Source organism: Neofelis nebulosa, chromosome 4 (genome assembly GCF_028018385.1).
Source record: "Neofelis nebulosa isolate mNeoNeb1 chromosome 4, mNeoNeb1.pri, whole genome shotgun sequence".
In the NCBI taxonomy this organism is placed as follows: Eukaryota; Metazoa; Chordata; class Mammalia; order Carnivora; family Felidae; genus Neofelis; species Neofelis nebulosa.
Genome location: NC_080785.1, coordinates 169,753,828 through 169,772,908, shown reverse-complemented (window position 1 = coordinate 169,772,908; position 19,081 = coordinate 169,753,828). Strand labels below are relative to the sequence as shown.

General features: G+C 64.2%; 2 protein-coding genes across 3 annotated transcripts; both read left to right on the top strand.

The window, feature by feature from the left end:
* The first annotated feature begins 7,763 nt into the window (after positions 1–7,763).
* On the top strand, positions 7,764–12,663 carry LOC131510921 (neutrophil elastase-like). 2 transcript variants are annotated; one of them, XM_058728622.1, is made up of 5 exons: positions 7,764–7,788; positions 10,171–10,327; positions 11,106–11,247; positions 12,047–12,277; positions 12,399–12,663. In XM_058728622.1, exons 1-5 carry the CDS (start codon positions 7,779–7,781, stop codon positions 12,597–12,599), a joined length of 741 nt encoding a protein of 246 aa, XP_058584605.1. In that variant the 5' UTR covers positions 7,764–7,778; the 3' UTR covers positions 12,600–12,663. The 2 variants fall into 2 exon arrangements, with proteins under 2 accessions (XP_058584605.1, XP_058584604.1); XM_058728621.1 differs by lacking the exon at positions 7,764–7,788 and adding an exon at positions 9,665–9,810.
* Positions 12,664–14,193: 1,530 nt separating this feature from the next.
* CFD (complement factor D) lies at positions 14,194–16,149 on the top strand. Its single transcript, XM_058728623.1, has 5 exons — positions 14,194–14,561; positions 15,011–15,167; positions 15,260–15,404; positions 15,499–15,756; positions 15,933–16,149. The coding sequence occupies exons 1-5, from the start codon at positions 14,504–14,506 to the stop codon at positions 16,092–16,094; spliced, it is 780 nt and encodes a 259-aa protein (XP_058584606.1). The 5' UTR covers positions 14,194–14,503; the 3' UTR covers positions 16,095–16,149.
* The last annotated feature ends 2,932 nt before the right edge of the window (positions 16,150–19,081 follow it).

Sequence of the window (19,081 nt, the reverse complement as noted above, 5' to 3'; positions counted from 1 at the left end):
GATTCCCCTGGACCATCTCTCGTTTGTGCGGAGAAAGCTGGTGATAGACTCTTTGCCACTTGAGTCACAGGAGGCTGATGTGCGCCACGTAGAAAGACCTAAAGCATAAATATTACTCATATTAAAATAATATACAAATGTGAAAATACTTATATACTATGTATTATAGTTTCTTAAGCTAAATAAAATTCTATTGAGGGGCGCCTGGGTGGCGCCGTCGGTTAAGCGTCCGACTTCGGCCAGGTCACGATCTCGCGGTCCGTGAGTTCGAGCCCCGCGTCAGGCTCTGGGCTGATGGCTCGGAGCCTGGAGCCTGTTTCCGATTCTGTGTCTCCCTCTCTCTCTCTGCCCTTCCCCCGTTCATGCTCTGTCTCTCTCTGTCCCAAAAATAAATAAAAAACGTTGAAAAAAAAATTAAAAAAAAAAATTCTATTGAAATAGATCATACATATTTATTATAAATCACTATATGTCTACAACATGTATACTTCATAACATATAATAAAATATGACAGTGAAGCTCATATATAAAGAGTGCCTAAAGCCAATAACAACAGCCCGGTCGATCGTACAGGTAGAGGCTGTAAGCAGACCGTTCAGAGCAGAGAAACACAAAAGTCTCTCGACGATGTGGGGACACCCTCACCCTCACTGGTTTGCACGAGAGACTGAGCAACCTCCCCGGAGACCCTGTCTTTTGACGAGGACACAGACACAAAGCTGCTGAGAACGGTGCGGGCGTCCCCCTCGGCGGGCGACGAGGCATCTTCCCGCTGCAAACACTCCGTGTTCCCAGCAGGAGGCCATCGGGGGAGTCACAGCCGTGTGGAAGGTACAGAGTCCTCGGGCCACTGCCCTGAGGGGTCTTCATGGGACAGCGGAGAGCAGTGTGTGTGGCGGGGGACACCTGTCGCCGGCTGCTCGAAGCACCAACCAGGAAGCCCGCGAGCATGCGGGGTGAGGTGGGCAGAGGGGCGCGGATTGCACGGTGACCCCCGTCTTTCCAGCAGGGACTGTTTACACATCTTTTCGACCTTGAACCTTACGAGGGTGGAAGTAAAATTTAAAAGTGAAGAATAAAGAGCAGCAACGCACCGGCGTGCGCCCGGCGGGGCCAGGATTTGGGTGACGCTGTGTCCAGACAACTGTTAGCGCTGCCGACCCGAGGTCACCAGAGATCGCCTGGGGTCTGAGGCACACACGGGCCTCAAACCCCGGGGCTCTGTCCTCTCCCAGCAGCTGCGTGGGGGCTCCGTGCTTATTCTCCAACTCGATCGTGAGGAAAGGGGCCCGCGGGGGCCAGCCCTCTGCCCGGAGCTGTCTCCCAGCCCCCAGCCCTGCCCCCGGGTGTCCCAGTGCCGCCCAGCACCCCCAGAAGCCCCCAGTGCTCACCCAGACTGGCCACCAACGTTAGTCGAGTTGCCATTAACCCACTTGGCAGATGGAGAGGCTGAGGCCCAGAGAGGAATGTCAGGGTGCACGAACCTAGATTGGTTCAGGGGCCCCGCCTGGACCCAAAAGAGGTCCTTCGCTGGCCGCTCATTGTTCAGAAGGGGAACTGAGGCTGAGGGGGTGGGGGCCCCACACGGACACACCCGGGAGGGAAGACAGAGGGACACAGAGACACTACAGGCTGAGCCTCCCGCACTTTCCCTGGACGCTGGGGCGTTCGCTCGGGTCCCGCCGGCCCCCACCGGCCACCCGGCCCAGCCCTCGGCCGTTGCCTGTTGCGTCACCCACAGTTGGAGCCGGAGGGGCCGAGGCCGCAGCTTCCAGGCCCCACTTCCCCTCCGCCCGCCCGCCCAGCCCCTTGGAGGAGCCCCCAGGGCTCCACACCGCCTCACACCACGCCTCCGCCTCCAGGCAGCCCCTGGCCCTGCGGTCGCCTGCCTGCCCCCCAGGTCTCCGTGTGCTGCACACCCAGAGCAGAGCGCTTGGAGGGGGTCCTGAGGGCCCCGGCCCGCCCGCTTTCCGGCAGTTCTTTTTTTTTTTCTCTGAAGTTTTATTTAATTGCACTTCACGTTCCGTAGAGCTGATCCATTTAACGATTCCGTGGCATATGGTACCTTCACAAAGTTGTGCAACCACCACCTCTGATTCCAGAACATTCCACCACCCCCGCCAAAAGGAAGCCCCGTCTCCACCAGCAGTCACAGCCCCCTCCGCCAGCCCCATCAGCCATCACCTCCCCCAGCAAACCCCCCGCAGCCCCCGGCCCCCGCGAGCCCCCTTCCCGTCCCTGGATGAGCCCGTTCTGGACGTTTCGCGCACGCGGACTCACACCCCGCGTGGCCTCTCGTGTCGGGTTCCCTCCCTGAGCGTCGTCGCGTGTCCGGGGTCCGTCCGAGGGGCGGCGGGGGTGGGCGCCTCGCCCCTGCTCGCGGCCGAGGGACGTGCGCGTGCTCGGGGGCGCGGTCATCAGTGCGCGTGCGCGTGCACGGTGGCTGCACCTGAGGGACGCGCGCGTGCGCGGCGGACACGTTGTGTTTGTCCTTCATCCCTGTTACACTCCTACTTGTATCGGGTAATTGAAGGCCTGTGGGGGAGGGCTGTTCTCATCGTTCCCACTTAGCAGGTGGGGAAACTGAGGCTCAAGAGGCGGTATTTCCAGCCCAGAATCACAAAGCCCAGCAGAATTTGAGCCCAGGCAGCAGGTGCATGTCTACTCCCAGAAGAGCCTGGGAATGCGGAGGGGCCGTGTGACCTGCCGGGAAGGGAGGGGACGACGGTGGGGGTGGTGATGATAGTGATAGGTGGCAGTGACGGGTGGTGGTGATGGTGACAGGTGGTGACAGTGATGGCGACAGGTGTCGGTGGTGGTGACGGTGACAGGCAGCGCCCCCGCTTCCCTCACCCTCCCCGTGGGCGGAGCACTTTCCAAACAGCCAGCCAGCCCATCCCTGCCCACTTCACGGGTGGGGGTGGAGGACCCAGGCGGCTGGCCGCAGGGGCACCGGCGGGCCCGGGGGCACACGGAGCGCATACTGGTGAGGGGGGCGCCCCGAGGTGGCTGGACCGATGTAAGGGTTCAGCCAATGTCTGCAGGAGGACAGGAGGAGGGGAACCAGCCCTGCTTGCTGAGGGCAGCAGACCCGGGGGCGAACATTCCAGAAACAGGCTGCATGCGTTCCGAGGGGAAAGCCCCAAGGTCAGTACCGTCAGCAGTAAGTTGATGGTCGCCCCGGACGGGGAGGTGGTGCCCGGGGGGACGCGGCCACCCGCCCGTGGGACGCCTGACGCATCACAAGGGACAGGAAAGGCTGTGGGCCGTCCCGCGCGGAGGAGACACCAGGACCAGACGGGGAACGGTGCCCGAGCTGCAGGAGATCCACGAGGAGCCGACCGGAACCAGCCTTCACTCCGGCCGCGTTTCCAGGGAAGCTGGGGGTGGCAAACCTGGGAATTCTGGGGACTTCTGTGAGCTAGAAACCATTTCAAAATGAAACGTTAAAAAGCATTTTTTTGGTCCCCAAGTTTGGTGAGCTCTTCTCTCTCTCTGTTTCTGTACGTTTGTGCTTTTCATAATAATGAATATTTATAAATAAGCCCTAATATCTCCTTCTTGCCTGGCTTCTCCCTCTGGGCCCTGCAGCCCCCGGAGTGTTCTCTGTGGGGGCGTCCTGGACGCTGTGGGGGTGGAACAGAATCCCTGAACCCCACCCCCTCGATGCCGGGAGTCCCCCCGACCCCCGTGATAACCACAGACATTGCCCAGGGGTCCCCTGGGGCAGAATCACCCCAGGAAAGAGCCCCTGCCTGAGAAGGAAAAGCGAATCTGTAATGGGTAAGGTGGCAGAGATGTTTCTGGGGGTCTCAGGAGGGCACACGGCTCTGTGGCCCCCCCCACCCACCTGAGTGGGGCTCACCCCAGTCCCTAGACATGCAGGCCACATTCTGCCTTGCTGGGGCCGCAGGGACCCTGAGAGGGAAGGGGTGCAGGGCGTCTGAGAGATGCCTCTTGGAGTCAGGACCCCTGGGCCCAGCCCCTGCATGCTCCGCGGACTGTGCTTCTGACCCCAGGCTCCCTGTGGCCCCAAAGATGCGAGGAGGATGTGAGGACAGCAGCCCAGGTGTGGGACCGCCCCAACGGCCTCCCCAGCTGGGGAGGGGGCAGAAAGGGTGGCAGGCGGGGTGACCCTGGAGCCCCTGCCCAACCACGGCCCACAGCCACCTACCCCGTGGCTCTGCCCTCGCACCCGTCTCACTGGCAGTGCGTCGGGCCACACGTCCATCTGTCTGGGCGCTGCTGATTCTGGGGGAGTGTCCACTCAAGCCAGCCAGTGAAATGGGGACACCGAGGCAGGACCAGACCAGGACTCTGTCTGCCCCTTGGGATGCGTGCCCCAAGGGGAGGGGAAGAAGAGAGAATGGGGGGTCTCTGGGCCATTCGACTGTTTCCCCACCTGTAAAACGGGCAAGTTCCATGCAAGCCATGAGCTCCTGAGCCTTGGCCGGCACAGCAAGTGCTCAGTGAGTGTGTGTGGGTCTGGGGGGGGGACACGCGGGGGCAGGTGAATGATGTAAGTGCCAGAGGAGGGGCAGGAGGCAGAGGCCCTCCAGAGCCCTCATCCTGATGAAGATGTTCCATGACTCAGTTTGTTCATCTGCAAAATGGGTCGCCTCACCGGCTTCCCCCCCCACCCCCGCCATCCTTCTTGGAAACCTTCCTGGCCTTCCAGACCGGGTGCCACCGTCCCCAGGGAACCTTCTGAAACAGCAAGGATCCCAGCTGCCAGGCTCTCTGGCCCCAGCAGTGGCTGCCTGCCAGGCCCGGCCCCCTTCCACCAGCAGACCACAGCCCCCTGTGCTGTAAGCCACAGGACATCCATTGTGCAGATGGGGACACAGACTCGGAGAGGCCATGCGCCAGGGTCGAGGTCGCACCGTGGCTCTGCCCGCCCCACCCCCCAGAGACCATGGGTGGGCACAGAGCTGAGCCCCACTCATGGCCCTCCTTGGCGGGCATCCACCCAAGCTCCGTGCTGCCCACTGCCCACTGCCTGGGGACCCATGAGTGCGTGCAGGTGACCCTGCCCTGGGTCACCCCATTCCAAACTGGGCGATGCACTTGCCCTGCTCTGCAGCCTGAGCCGCTCCCCACCCCTGGTATCAGGACAAGGCTCCGGGAGGGCTGGGCTCACAGGTGTACTGACCTCAGGCCCCAGCGTCCCTCTTGTTGGCAACTCAGGGCCAAGGGTGCAGAGCAGGCTGTCAGGACGCCCTGGGGAGGCTGTGGGGGGTCACCGAGGGGGCTGTGCTTTGGGTCTCACAGGGCAGGGGGCACCAGTGAGTGGGGGGGGGGGGCCAAGGGATGGGCACCCCGGTCCCTCAGAAACTCCATCCTGGTGAGTGCGGTGCCCGGGCCCTCCACCTACAGACCCCCAGCCCATCCGGCCAAGGTCAGCGTCACTCACCTGTTTGAAATCAACTACAGTCCAGGACCCAGAGCAGAAGCTCAAAGACATTCCCCTCCTATAGGCGGGTGGGCAGAGCCAGCAGGCCAGTGGGATCTCTGTCATTCATCCTGCAGTAAACATTTATGGAGCGCCTACTGTATACAAAGCCCTGTGCAGATGCGGGGACACAGCCTGGCATACAGCAGGCTTGGTGGGGAGAGAGCCACCCAGGGGAGCCCAGAATTGCCCTTTGGACACATGGGACCCCGCCCCCAGCCCCACCTCCCAGCCCTGCCCTGGCCGCCCCCGGATACCTCACCCAAGTCTTGGTGTCACCCTCACTCTACTTGGTGCGACTCTGACCTCCTCTGGGTTACGTTGACCATCAGGCCATACTTCCTTCAACTATACCTTCCCTCCACCTCCTCCCAGCCCTGCCACCCTGAAAATCAGGCGCCTGGGCAGAGGCAGGACCCCAGGGCCAGCACAGGACCAAGAATACGGTTGGTTTTGTAAGTGAATTAGTGTGCCAGTGACAAATGTTACAAAGAGGGGCTCCACGTGGCAGGGTCCCTGGAGGAGGTACTTCCTGCCAGCACTCGGCCCCAGCTGGACCTCCAGCCACCCTCTATGCCCAGGTCGTGGGGGCCCATGGCACCCGGCGCCTGGCCGTGGTGGGGGATTCTGGCACCTTGCTCAGGTTGTACAGGAGCCCAAAGGCACTGTGGCCACGGAACGCGTGCGTGTCACAGCTCCGGCATCTGTTGTGGCCATGCCCACCTGGCTCGCAGCACCTGGGGCCTCGGTCCCATGGCTGGAGGAACTCACGAGAGGCCCAGGGGAAGGCGGGGGGGGCGGGCGGAGGGGGCTTCAGCGGGCTGACGTGTGGAGCGGCCTCACCCCCACAGCCTTCGTGGGTCTGGGGGCTCTCCCACCTCGGGGGCAGGTGTGGGTGACCGGTCCAGTGTTTTCTGGCAGCCACACCCAGAATCCAGGGGTCCAGGTATACAGTAGGAGGCCAGTAAACACCTGCTCCCCTCTGGCGTGGCCCTATCTCTTTGTCCACGTGTCCTAAAGAAAATTCCAGACTCAACACATTTCACCCCTAAGTGGCGCAAGACCACTCCCAGCCCGCTTTCCCTGACGTAGTCACATCCTGGCCACCTCACCCAGCCTGGGTGACTGACCGACCGGTTCCCTCCCCGCCTGGGGGACTCAGCAGCCGCTACCCGCCGTGGTCCAGGAATGAACTTCCCAGGAGCACTCCAACTTCTTTGCTCCCGCCTCCCATACGTACAGGGGCTAAACTGGGGCTGTGCCGAGCAGTGCAGGGGGGAGGGCCGCCCCCTCCCACGGGGGCCCCAAGCATGAGGCCAGTGAGCCCTGAGGTGGGAGCTTGGACACAGGGTGGCCTCAGAAAGGGACTTCTTCCACGCCTGGGCCCACAGACGGCCCTTTGCACCGCCCACCCCTACGGGGCTCTCAGGAGCCCCGGGTTCCTGTCTGTCCTTCCCGCGTGGGGAGAGGGCCGAGGGCTGCTCATCTGAGCCCCAAACTCAGGGCTGGGGGGCTGGGGAGAGGCCTGGAGATCAGTAGAGGGCCCAGGTCACAGTGGTCTCCCTGCCTGGATGCACACAGATGGGGGTTTTAATCCAGCCCTGCCCGGGCGACCCTGGTTAAGTCGATGCCCATCTCTGTGCCTCAGTTTCCTTGTCTGGAGTCACCCCAGGCATTTCCCAGAGCTGTCCAAGGAGCCCCACCCTGGCCCTCAGGGACGGTGACACTGTGCCCACCCCTGCATCCATCTCCCAGCTCGGGGACTGCTTGAGGACCAGGCCGTGATAACATGGAGTGCCCGGGGCCTGGGGGGCTCTTGATCCAAGCGGGGGCGGCACAGGGGTTATTAGGGAAGCTTCCTGGAGGAGGTGGTGATGCCTGGGCTGAGTGCCCCGCACGAACAGGACTCTCAGGAGGGTTGCCAGGCTGTTCGGTGCGGCTGGAAGGCAGCAAGGCAGGGGGGCAGAGGAGGAGAGCGGGTCAGGGAGGGGGCGGTACGCAGGGCCCCGGAAAGGAAGTAGGGTGGGCCTGGAGGTGAGGTCTGAGGCAGGAAGAGGTGAAGGTCATCGGCCAGCTGTGAAGCGGGAGACTGGTCGTAGCGATGAGGCCATTGAGGCTCAGAGAGGAGCCTACCCGCTGAGGGGACACAGAATTGGAAGGCAGCCCTTTCCTTATTGATTTACTCTGCTGCCACCTGGTGGCAGCATGCAAATTCAAGCAAGAGCGAGAACTCTGGGCCGGCCCTCTCTCCAACCACCCCAGGGGAGGAGCTGCTATGCTTCACAGCCGCGGTGCCAGGAACAAATCGTTGCCAAACCCCAGGAAATGTATGCTGGTGAGCGTCGGAGGAGGCCAGGAATTTCCCGAATTTCCCAGGAGCCCAAGGCAGGGAAGCGGTTCCTATAAAAAGCCCAGAGGGGACTTTGGTGCCCAGAGATGGGGGTGAACGAGGCTTGTTGGAGGGGATGTCGACTGAGCTCATTGCTGGGAACAGAAAGACCCAGAAAATGCGGCCCCCGGTGTTTCCCATGGGCTCAGGCGTGTGAAGCTGGCCAGGATCGGTCTGCACGAGGCAAAGACGAGAGCCCGGCGGGGAGGCGAGGACCGGGGCTTCGGGTGGCTTTGCCAGAGCTTGGCTGGGGTGGTGCAGATTCAGGCAGCCACAAAACCACAGGAACAATACAGGGGCCGCCTCGTGAACCCAGTGCCTGTCGTGCGGGCACCGCACCCGGTCACCACCCCTGTGATCTCGAATTAGAAGCTTCCCAGCCTGCAGCCCTCCAGGCCAGCAGCACCCTGCCCTCCTGATGGCGGTTAATGGCTAACAGGCCCTCAAGGACGGCACTTTCTCAGCTGCGGACTCTGCAAACCTTCATTTCATCCCTGCGTCCGGCCTCAGATGGAGCCTAGTGTTCAGACCTCCATCTGATGGGCGAGGACACGGAGGCGGGGAGGGGTCGAGTCGGTGGCTGGGGCTGGTGCGGTGGGCAAGTGGCCACACTAGGGAACGAGCCCAGAGTCGACACGTAACCACCACGACACGGATGAACCTAGTATACAGGTGGTGCTCGATAGAGGCAGCTTTGGTTAAATCTGCTCTCCCTGCCAGAGCCACGTCCTCCTCCCCCATCCCCAGACTGCAAGCGCGGGCTTACTAAGTGCTCTGTGGGTGGGGGGGACCCTGCCACGGGGACAGGAGGGTTGTGCCTCAGGCCAAGGCAGGGAGAAAGGGCAGGTGCCAAGCACCCGCTGTGTGCAGGGCTCCGGAGGGCAGGGCCGTCACCCTCATCACTGGGGGCCGTGGGGTTGGCTCGCCTGTGGCCACAGGCTGAGGGAGCCCGGGGACCAACTGGGCCCCAGCCGAGGCGCCGGCTCTGGGCATTCTTGGGGCCCCGGCCCGCCCATTCCCACAGCGGATCCGTTGGCTCCCTCCCCGCACCCTGCCCGAGCCCCGAACCCCGAGGACGTTGCCTATTGCGACAGCGGCCGTTGGAGCATCCTGGGGGAGGTGGGAAGTGAAACAGGGGTCACGGGGGAGGGGGCTGGGCCCTGGGGACCCTCAGCTGCCCCCAGGGCAGAGCACTCCGGCTAACTGGAGGTCAGGCCCAGCTGGGGCCAGGGCACTGGCCGGGACAGGCTCGGCGTGGGGGGGGGGGGTTCAGGGAAGCTCAGGGGGGCTGGGGGGTGGGGGCCCCTTCCTAGGACTTGTGCCGGACTCCAGATGCTGACCCCGTGACAGTGAGTTCCTGCTGTGAGCCCTGGGGGCTGGGTGTGGACCCCGGATCCCCCGTGTGGGCAGGACCCCTGGGGTGGGGGGGAGGCCCCCTCCCTGCCTCAGTCTTCCGTCCCTGCAGAACATCAGGACACAGACCGTGCAGCATTGTTGACACTATGATAGTGCCCGGGGTAAACTGAGGCACGCGGGGGCCCCAGCCAGTGTCCTCTGGGCCTAGGGTGCCAGATTCAGTAAAAACACAGGACGCCCAGGTCAATGTGAGTGTCAGGGAAGCGAGGACTAACTTCGTGGCGGGGGGGGGGGGGGGGTGTCCTGTGCGGAATGGGGATACACTTCTACTGAAAGACATTGCGTATCTGACCTTCCCATTTAATTGTGCGGTTCATCCAGTGACCCTGCCGGAGCCCCTTGCACCCCCCCCAACCCTGGGCGGGGAAGAGGAAGTGGGGACACCTGGCCCCACCGTGGGGCAAGGGCAACGGCCTCCGGGGATGGGGGCTATAAGAGGGGCAGGTGGGCACAGGGGTCAGAGACGCCAGAGCCCCAGCCCGACCATGACCCCAAGCCGCAGATCCACCGGCCCTGCCCTCGCCCCCGTGCTGCTGGCCATGCTGCTGGGTGGTGAGTGCGGCCACGTGTCTGTCCGTCTGTCTGTCTCCGGGCATCTTGGCCTCTCTGCTTGTCCTGGGCCCTCGTGGCCCCTCATCCTCGTGGGAAGGGGACCGCTGTGACGAGCAGGCCTGTTTCCAGAGCAGGACAGTGAGGCTGTGGGTGGCGAGGCCGGCACGGGAGCCCGGAGCTGGGGCGCGAACCCTCTGGGGACCCCGAAGCCACTATGTCTAAAGAGCTGTGCTCTGGCGGGGTGGTAGGGTGGTGGCAGGCACCCCCCCTCCCCGTGCCTCAGTTTCCTCATCTGGATGCATCGGCCGCGGGCCGGGGCTCCTGCATGGGACTCACCACCCTCCCCCCGTGCGTCCTCAGGCCCTGCACTGGCCTCGGAGATCGTGGGCGGCCGCCCGGCCCGGCCCCACGCATGGCCCTTCATGGTGTCTCTGCAGCTGCGTGGAGGCCACTTCTGTGGTGGCACACTCATCGCCCCGAACTTCGTCATGTCGGCTGCCCACTGCGTGGACGGCCTGTGAGTCACCCCAGCTCACGCCTCCCTTTCTCACAGCCCCGTTGCCGCGTGTATCTAACGGGAAGGAAGTGAGACCTCCCAGGGGCGGGGCCGCATTAGTGCACCTGCCAGGCCAGGCCCTCTGGGCTGGGGGGGACAGGCTGGGCCCTCCTGGGCTGGGGGGGGGTCAGGCCGGGCCCTCCTGGGCTGGGGGGGACAGGCCGGGCCCTCCTGGGCTGGGGGGGGGGGGTTAGGCCGGGCCCTCCTGGGCTGGGGGGGACAGGCCAGGCCCTCCTGGGCTGGGGGGGGTTCAGGCTGGGCCCTCCTGGGCTGGGGGGGGGGGGTTAGGCCGGGCCCTCCTGGGCTGGGGGGGACAGGCCGGGCCCTCCTGGGCTGGGGGGGGGTTCAGGCTGGGCCCTCCTGGGCTGGGGGGGGGGTTAGGCCGGGCCCTCCTGGGCTGGGGGGGACAGGCCGGGCCCTCCTGGGCTGGGGGGGGTTCAGGCTGGGCCCTCCTGGGCTGGGGGGGGGGTTCAGGCCGGGCCCTCCTGGGCTGGGGGGGGTTCAGGCCGGGCCCTCCTGGGCTCGGCGGGGGGCAGGCCGGGCCCTCCTGGGCTGGCGGGGGGAAGTGGTCAGGCCGGGCCCTCCTGGGCTGGGGTGGGGGGTTCAGGCCAGGCCCTCCTGGGCTGGCGAGGACAGGCCAGGCCCTCCTGAGTGGGGGTCACAGCTGAGCTCGGGGTCTCTCCGCGGTCCCAACCACCAGGGCTGCCTCGAATCGCCTCCTGCCTCTTCCTTGCTGCAGAAACTTCCGGTCGGTGGTGGCGGTGCTGGGGGCACATGACCTGCGGCGGCGAGAGCCCACCAGGCAAATGTTCACCATCCAGCGGGTCTTTGAAAACGGCTTCGACCCCCAGAGGCTGCTGAACGACATCGTGATTCTCCAGGTGCAAGGCCGGCTGGGCAGGGAGGGGACACCCAGGGGGCAGGAGGCTTGGGGAGGGTGCAGAGGCGGGAAGACTGGGGGGCCCAGAACGGGGGGCCTGCGTCAAACCCCCGCTCTAGCTGGGTAGGTCGCCTCTCTGTGCCTCAGCCCCCACCCCGTGACATGGAGAAACCGATCCCACCTGGCGGGCTGCTGAGGGCACAGGTGCGGGAGGCTGTGAGCCGCTGTCCGTGGGCAGACTTATTATCCGTGTGGCCAGGCACGGGGACCGCTCCTGTCTTTGTGACATGGGGTGACATTCCCCACATTCAGTCAGCAGGAGACTCCCTTCCCCACTGCTTGCAAACTTAAGGGTTATTCTCTGGGAATGTTCTAGAACAAGGGAAGTGTCACCGCTGTTGCCCAGTGTTTTATTGGTTACCCACTGCATACAGACATGGCCCGGGGCGCCTGAGGGGCTCAGTCGGTTGAGTGTCCGACTTCAGCTCAGGTCGTGATCTCACAGTTCGTGAGTTCAAGCCCCGCGTCAGCTCTGTGCTGACAGCTCAGGGCCTGGAGCTGCTTCGGATTCTGTGTCTCTGTCTCTCTCTCTCTGCCCCTCCCCTGCTCATGCTCATGCTCTGTCTCCTGCTCTCAAAAATAAATAAACTTTTTTTTTAAATATTTAAACAAAGACATGTCCAGAGATGCTCTGAACCACTGCGGCTGCTCCCACTAGACAGATGGGGAAACTGAGGCCCGGGGAGGGGAAGGTCATGGCCCACCACCCCCTGTGACGCTCTCTGTTCCACCCGCCACAGCTCAATGGGTCGGCCACCATCAACGCCAACGTGCGGGTGGCCAGGCTGCCTGCCCAGAACGAAGGTGTGGGCAGTGGGGTGCAGTGCCTGGCCATGGGCTGGGGCCAGCTGGGCACAACCCAGCCACCGCCCAACATCCTGCAGGAGCTCAACGTGACCGTGGTGACCACCCTGTGCCCCCGTTCCAACGTGTGCACGCTGGTTCCACGCCGGCAGGCCGGCATCTGCTTTGTACGTACCCGGGTCCCCCGGTCCCCACCCCGGTCCCCCCCCCGGGTACCCCCCCCACTCCCGCCTGGGCTGCGGCCAGAGCCCTGGAAGGCCAGCCTTCCGACCCTGTCTGTGTCCGCAGGGGGACTCGGGGGGACCCCTGGTCTGCAACGGGCTGATTCAGGGCATCGACTCCTTCATCCGCGGAAGTTGTGGTTCCGGCTTCTACCCAGACGCCTTCGCTCCGGTGGCACAGTTCGCCAACTGGATCAACTCCATCATCCGTCGCCAGGACGACCGCCCCTCAGTGCATCCCAGGGACCCTGCGAGCAGGACCCTCTAGAAAGGGCGCCGCTGGCTGGGCCCTGCCCACGGTGACAATAAAAGCCTGTTGGTTTTCGTGAGAATGCGCGTGTTTCTTGCTTGTACAACGGGGGCCCCAGAGTGGTCCGGAAAGTGTGTCTCGTGAGCGTGTCGCCTGCAAACGGCAGCAAATTCGGGGCCCTGGGGTAAGAAGACCTTCCCCACCCTCTACAAAGGATGCCAGCTGCCACCCGGGTTCCCAGTGTCACCGGATTGAGTCACTGCTCACGAGGCACAGGGACCGGTCCAAGTCTCTGCCACCGTTCACTCATCCGGCCCTTGAGGCGAGTCCTAGCCCTGCCCCATTTTACAGGCAAAGAGGTCGAGGTACAGACAGGCGTGAAGCTGTGCTCGGCAGCCTAGGTTTGAGTCCCAGCTACGTTGGGCACCTGTCTTTCCCTGAGCCTCGGTTTCCCTGCAGGAAGGAGTGAGGGGAGGGGTTCGGGTCCCACACGGGCCTCGGCCTCACGAACCCTGCCCCCCCCCACCCCCCACCCCCACTGGAGGTCACCGGACTGGGCTCTGCCGCACGGTTCTGGCCTCTGGGGCTCCCTCTGTCTTGGGGTGCTCCCCTCCCACAGCTCCGCCCAAGCACTGGCCGGGGGTCAGCCGGTCAGTCACCCTTCCAACCTAGCTGGGCACGCTGGCGGTCGTTGGTTCGTTGGGCGCCCGGGTGGGGAGTGTTCAGGGTTATTTATTGAAGACGTTTCAAATTTTGTTGCAGTTTCCAACTCTTACATAACCTGGACTCCACAGCCTAATGGGCTTTAGTTTCGAGTTTCTGATTTCAATAAGGAAACATGTTACGATCTAACAAATCACACTGGCTACATTTTTTCTATTCTCTGTGCCTGAAACAGTCCACAGCAAAGAGGAAAGCAGTAGAGGGAAAATACTGTGCAATGTGCCCACTGGGGATGTCCAAGGCCCGTCCCGCCCTTGTGTTCCCAGCACTGCCCCCCTCCATGGGTTCATGAGACATTGATCCATCATCCTGACCTTATAAAGGGTCACGCAACCCATTCTGCTCATCAGAACCTGCCAACCCTTGCTCCCAGTGATTGGCTTGGGAGGGGACATGTGATCAAAGCTCAGCTAACCAGAGGCAGCCTTGAGAAGCTGGCTGGAGTGATGGGGAATTGGGGGAGGGGCCCACTGAGCCACTGGGCTGAGTCTGGGGCCCCTGGGCCCACAACAGGGGAGCCTGGTGAGGAGAAAAATCACCAAGGAGGAAAGGACGAACTAGAGACAGACACCTGATAGCGGTCAGGCACCTGGATCAAACTACACCTGAAAGTAGTCCCTGAACTTTCCATTTAAATGTCCTTGTTGAAGACCCCACCCAGTTCAACTTGTTTTTTCTGTCATTTGTATCTGACACACCCCCTTTCTAACATTCCATTTATTGCGGTGTTGGGCCCCAGACCCAACAGGGACAAGGCTGTCAGGTGACCTTCCCACCCCCACCGACCTCCTCTCTTAGTTGGAGGAGGAAGAGAAAGAAGGGAGGGGCAGAAAAACGGAGGAAGTTGGTTGTTTACAAACTGTGGCCTCCAGCTGCTGTTGCAAAACGTTGGGGGCGGGAAGGGCACTCTGGGGAGCCTGGGCTGGGGGGCAGAGAGTGGGTCCGCCTGAGGGTCTGCGGCCCGCACGGGGACCAGCCCTGGACCTGACACAGAGGCAAGAGTCCCCTCCAGCCGCCTGTCCTCTCGGTGCGGGGCTCCCGTGGAGGGTGGGCACGGAACAGGCAGGCTCCCCTTCGCCCTGCTGGACGGCGGCCACGCAGCAGAGCGAGCCTTGGGAGCCCCGCCCCCTTGCCCGCTCATACAAGTGTCAGTGCCTGGGGGCCCCAGCCTGAGTCCCCGCTCGGGCCACAGCAGCAGCATGACCGCCTGCCTGGTGCACCTGGTGACTCTGGTCCTCCTGGGCGCAGCCGCGTGTGGTGAGTGACAGGGCCTGGGCCTACCAGTCTGGAGGGCGGTCAGCCGCCCCCCCCTCCCCCCCCCCGCCGCCATCAAGCAGGAGTGTCCCCGGCTCCAGCAGGTGAATGGAAAGCTCTGAAAAGGAAGGATTTTCCCCAGACTTCGAATATGAAGCCTGAGCTCTCAGAGTCCAAGCTCGGCCTCCAGTGAGGGTCAAGCTGTCGGTGCAAACGGCCGGGACTGCTGTGCAAACGGCCGGGACTGGTCAGCCACACTTAGCGAATTTGCCCCAGAGTCCCCTGCTCCCAGTGGGCCCGGACCGGACTCCAGGCCTGCCCCCCACACCGGACTGGACTCCAGGCCTGCGCTCCCCCCCCCCCCCACCGGACTCCAGGCCTGGGCGGCCTGAGGGCCGGGTGGGGCAGGGAGGCCCGCCCCCTGAAACACACACCTGCTCTCCCTCCCCCAGTGGCGCAGCCCCGTGGGCGAATCTTGGGCGGCCGCGAGGCCGAGTCCCACGCGCGGCCCTACATGGCGTCGGTGCAGGTCAACGGCAAGCACGTGTGCGGCGGCTTCCTGGTGTCCGAGCGGTGGGTGCTGAGTGCGGCGCACTGTGTGGAGGACTTGTGAGTGTCCGGAGCCAGCGGGGGGACTGGGGGGGGGCTGGGGGGGGCGGGGGGGGGTGACGCGGTTCTCATGTGGACCCCCCCACACCCAGGGCCGACGGGAAGCTGCAAGTGCTCCTGGGCGCACACTCCCTGTCGCAGCCCGAGCCCTCCAAGCGCCTGTACGACGTGCTCCGCGCAGTGCCCCACCCAGACAGCCGGCCCGACACAATCGACCACGACCTCCTCCTGCTGCAGGTCTGCCGAGCCCAGCCTCAGTCCCACCTGCTGCACGCGACCCCCGCTGCCCCCCCCCCCGCCCTGACCCCCGCTCCCGCCCCTTCCCGTATAGCTGTCAGAGAAGGCCGAGCTGGGCCCCGCCGTGCAGCCCCTGGCCTGGCAGCGCTTGGACCGCGACGTGGCAGCCGGCACGCTCTGCGACGTGGCCGGCTGGGGCGTGGTCACCCACGCGGGCCGCCGGCCGGACCGCCTGCATCAATTGCAACTGCGGGTGCTCGACCGCGCCACCTGCAACCAGCGCACGTACCACGACGGCACCATCACCCAGAGCATGATGTGCGGGGAGAGCAACCGCCGGGACACCTGCAAGGTGGGGGTGCGGGCGGGGGGTGCGGGGGGAGCAACCGCCGGGACACCTGCAAGGTGGGGTGGCAGGGGTGGTGCGGGGGGGAGCAACCGCCGGGACACCTGCCAGGTGCGCGGGCGGGGGTCCCTGCAGGCGCGGCTGCGGCGCTCACGGCCCGGCCCGCCGTCCTGTCCCCGCAGGGCGACTCCGGGGGCCCGCTGGTGTGCGGGGGCGTGGCCGAGGCCGTGGTCACGTCGGGCTCGCGCGTGTGCGGCAACCGCAAGAAGCCCGGCATCTACACGCGCCTGGCGAGCTACGTGGCCTGGATCGACGGCGTGATGGCCGAGGGCGCGGCCGCTTGACGAGGCCCCGAGGGGCGGCCGACCGGGGTCGCGCAATAAAGCATCCTCTCCTGCACGCTTCCTGCCCGTCCTGAGCACGCGCGGCCGCGCGGGGGCGCCCGTGCTCCTCCATCCGCGGTCCCGGGAGGTGGCGGGGAAGCCGCCCTGCGGGCGAGACCCTGCTCTGGGGGGAGCTTCAGCTTCACAGACCCTCTCGAGTCATTCTGTTCTATGACCCCCGTCCCGCATCGGGAAACGGAGGCTCAGGTCGGGGGAAGCTTCTGGGCAAAGCCTGGATTCGAACCCAGGATCACAGCACCGGCGTTCATAGTCACTTCCGGGGACTTGGGGGCTCCCAGAATGAGGAAGGCTGATGCCTGTCTTAGAGCAGTCACACTGGGTCTGAGGGACTCCCTGCCCTCCTGGGTCTCAGTTTACCCTTCTGGTCAAGGGTCCAGTTTACCCAGGCCCCGAGGCCCCGTGCTTTCTCCCACCTGGGTGAGGGGCCATCGAGACCCACACCTGCTAGGGCCCAGGTGGTAAGCGTGGCCCACAAAGGGGGCTCACGACTTCCCTTTTGTTGAAAAGAAGACTGAGGATCTGAGAGGTGAAGTCATGTGCCCACCCCTGGGGATTGTGAATCGGGGGGTTTGGAACCGGTGGCCAAGTTTTACTTTTCCACCACAGAGTGTTTACCTTGGAGTCATATGCTCATGCATACAAAAGCTTTTATGGAGCACCAGCTGTGTGCACGGTCCTGGGCTGGGCACCATGGTCACTAAGACCTGCTCATAGTAACTCAAATATCCCATTACACAGGATGTAACTCACTCAGCCCTTCTGATGATGGACACGAGGCTCAGGAATCTCGTGTGTAATTTAAGAAACTGGACACATTTAAATAAGGGGGGGGGGGAGACAATTGCTGGCCATCCAGACCCCGGAGTCTCATTCATTCAATAGGTATTTCCTGGATGAAGTGATGTCAGGGAGTGGCTTTGAGATGATCCAGTTTGGGGGGAAAGTGTGGGTGCGGCTACGATGACTAGATTCAGCAAATAAAAACACACGTCCAGTTAAACGGGAATTTCAGAAAAACAACAACTACTTTTGCATGATGAGAGTGTCCCGTGGTATGTGGGACGGCCTTGTACTGAAACAGTATTTGTTGTTCGTTTGAAACTCAAATGCAGCTGCCCCGCTGACGACCTGGCACCTGGAGGGTCAGAGCAGGGCCTGGGGAAGGGCTGGGGGCCGGCCGGTCTGCCCCAGAGGAAGGGGGCGGGTTTCCCGGCTGGAGGCACAGTTCGGGCGAGGGCCTGGCGGGAGGCCTTGTGGCTTCTGCAGCCACGAGGGAAACCGCAGCCCGCTCAGCCTGGAGGGCCCCTTCCAGCAGCTTCCCCAGACGGGCGGGTTCGCAGGTGCCAGTGAGTGCGGTCGGCCCGTCAGGGGCAGCAGGACGACCCCGAGCCCCGGGCAGGCGCAGGAACGACCTGGGTGTCCAGGGGGCACGGCCCGCGAATAGGAAGCCAAAGGCCGCCCCGGTCCTGCTTTCCCGCTTGTTTCTGGAGGTCAGGGCCCCGGTGGGCCCGGGGCAGGGGGTAGGAGTGGTGGTTTGCGTCTGACTAGGGGCTGGCCAGTGTGACATCTCCCGGGGCATCTTCACCCCCCTCCCGTGGTCAGTGTGGGAACCACAGAAGGTTCCGGTGAACAGTGTGGGGAGGCGGGCCATGAGCTCGGTGGGCACTAAGCCCACAGCAGCACACACATCTTCCGAACATGGTCCCGGTGGCCACCTCTGTGACACAGGGCCTCCGCTCTGACGAGGCTGGCCGCACACCCAGCCGGCCGGGCTGAGCTGTCTTCACGTACTAACTAGAACAGGGCCTTGCTGTTGACCCCAGAGGCAGGCGCTGTGGGGACACACGGGTGTCATGGTAACCCCTGGCGGGCACAGGACGGGGACGGGAACGCGGGGCCCTGCTGACCTAACCCGCCTGGCGAGCTCATCCGGGGCTCGGCAGGGCCCACGGGGGACCGGCCACCGGGACGGCCAGGCGCATCCACACAACCGTGCTCATCCCGGTTCGCGGGCTGTTCTCGTCCACCCCAAACCTGGGGACAGAGAGCCACCACCCCCGGGTCACCGTGCTCAGCTTCTGCGGGTCTGGAAGCGGCCGGCACAGCAGGGCGGCGTGCTCACGGCAGGGAGGCACAGGTTCCAGGTGGGGGTGGGGGTGGGGGTGGGGGGCCGGGAGCAAGGCCACTTCCAACCGCTCGGGGGTCACACGCACCGCTTCTGCGCAGGGCTGGACGCAGGCGTGAGCCCACCCAGGCCCTAGAGGGAGGGGCGCGGACCCCACGTGTCACCCGTGGGGGTGAGTCGGGTCCGTGCCGTAAAACCACAAGTTAACCTGGAGCGGGTGAAACAGGGGTGCAGGACAACGGGCCCTTTGTCCCGACGCAGACGGCTGACAGTACTGGCGGGGTGGCTGGAGGCCGCGGCCGCGTGAGGGACGTAGGCAGCACGGCGTGGGGGCCCAAGAGGGGTGCAGGGACGCCACGACAGGCAACCCCCACCTCAGCCGCGCAGACGGCACAGCAGCGGTGTGGGCACGGTCGGGGGAAAGGGCCCCCGAAGCGGATCCCCACGGAGGAGAGGCCTCTCCCCTGCTCTCCGCCTACACCTGTTAGATGAGCAATTTACACAGAGCCTCACCTCCACCGGCTCACGGATGGCTGTCAGCAGTGACCACTCAACCGGGGGAGGCTGCCCTCGGGGTCCCCGTGTCACTAAAGGGGCACCAGGCAGTGGTGACCAGCAGGGTGGGAGGCGAGGCGGCTGGCAGAGGCCCAGCCAAGGGCCGGCTCCCTGCCCTTGTCCGCCCCCACCACGTGCCCACCATCAAGGCCCACGGCTCAGACAACAGGCCCTCCGGGGCAACACGGCCCGGGCCTCGGTAAGGGGCTCCGAGCCCCCACTGCCCAGGGAGCCCCACAAGCACAGG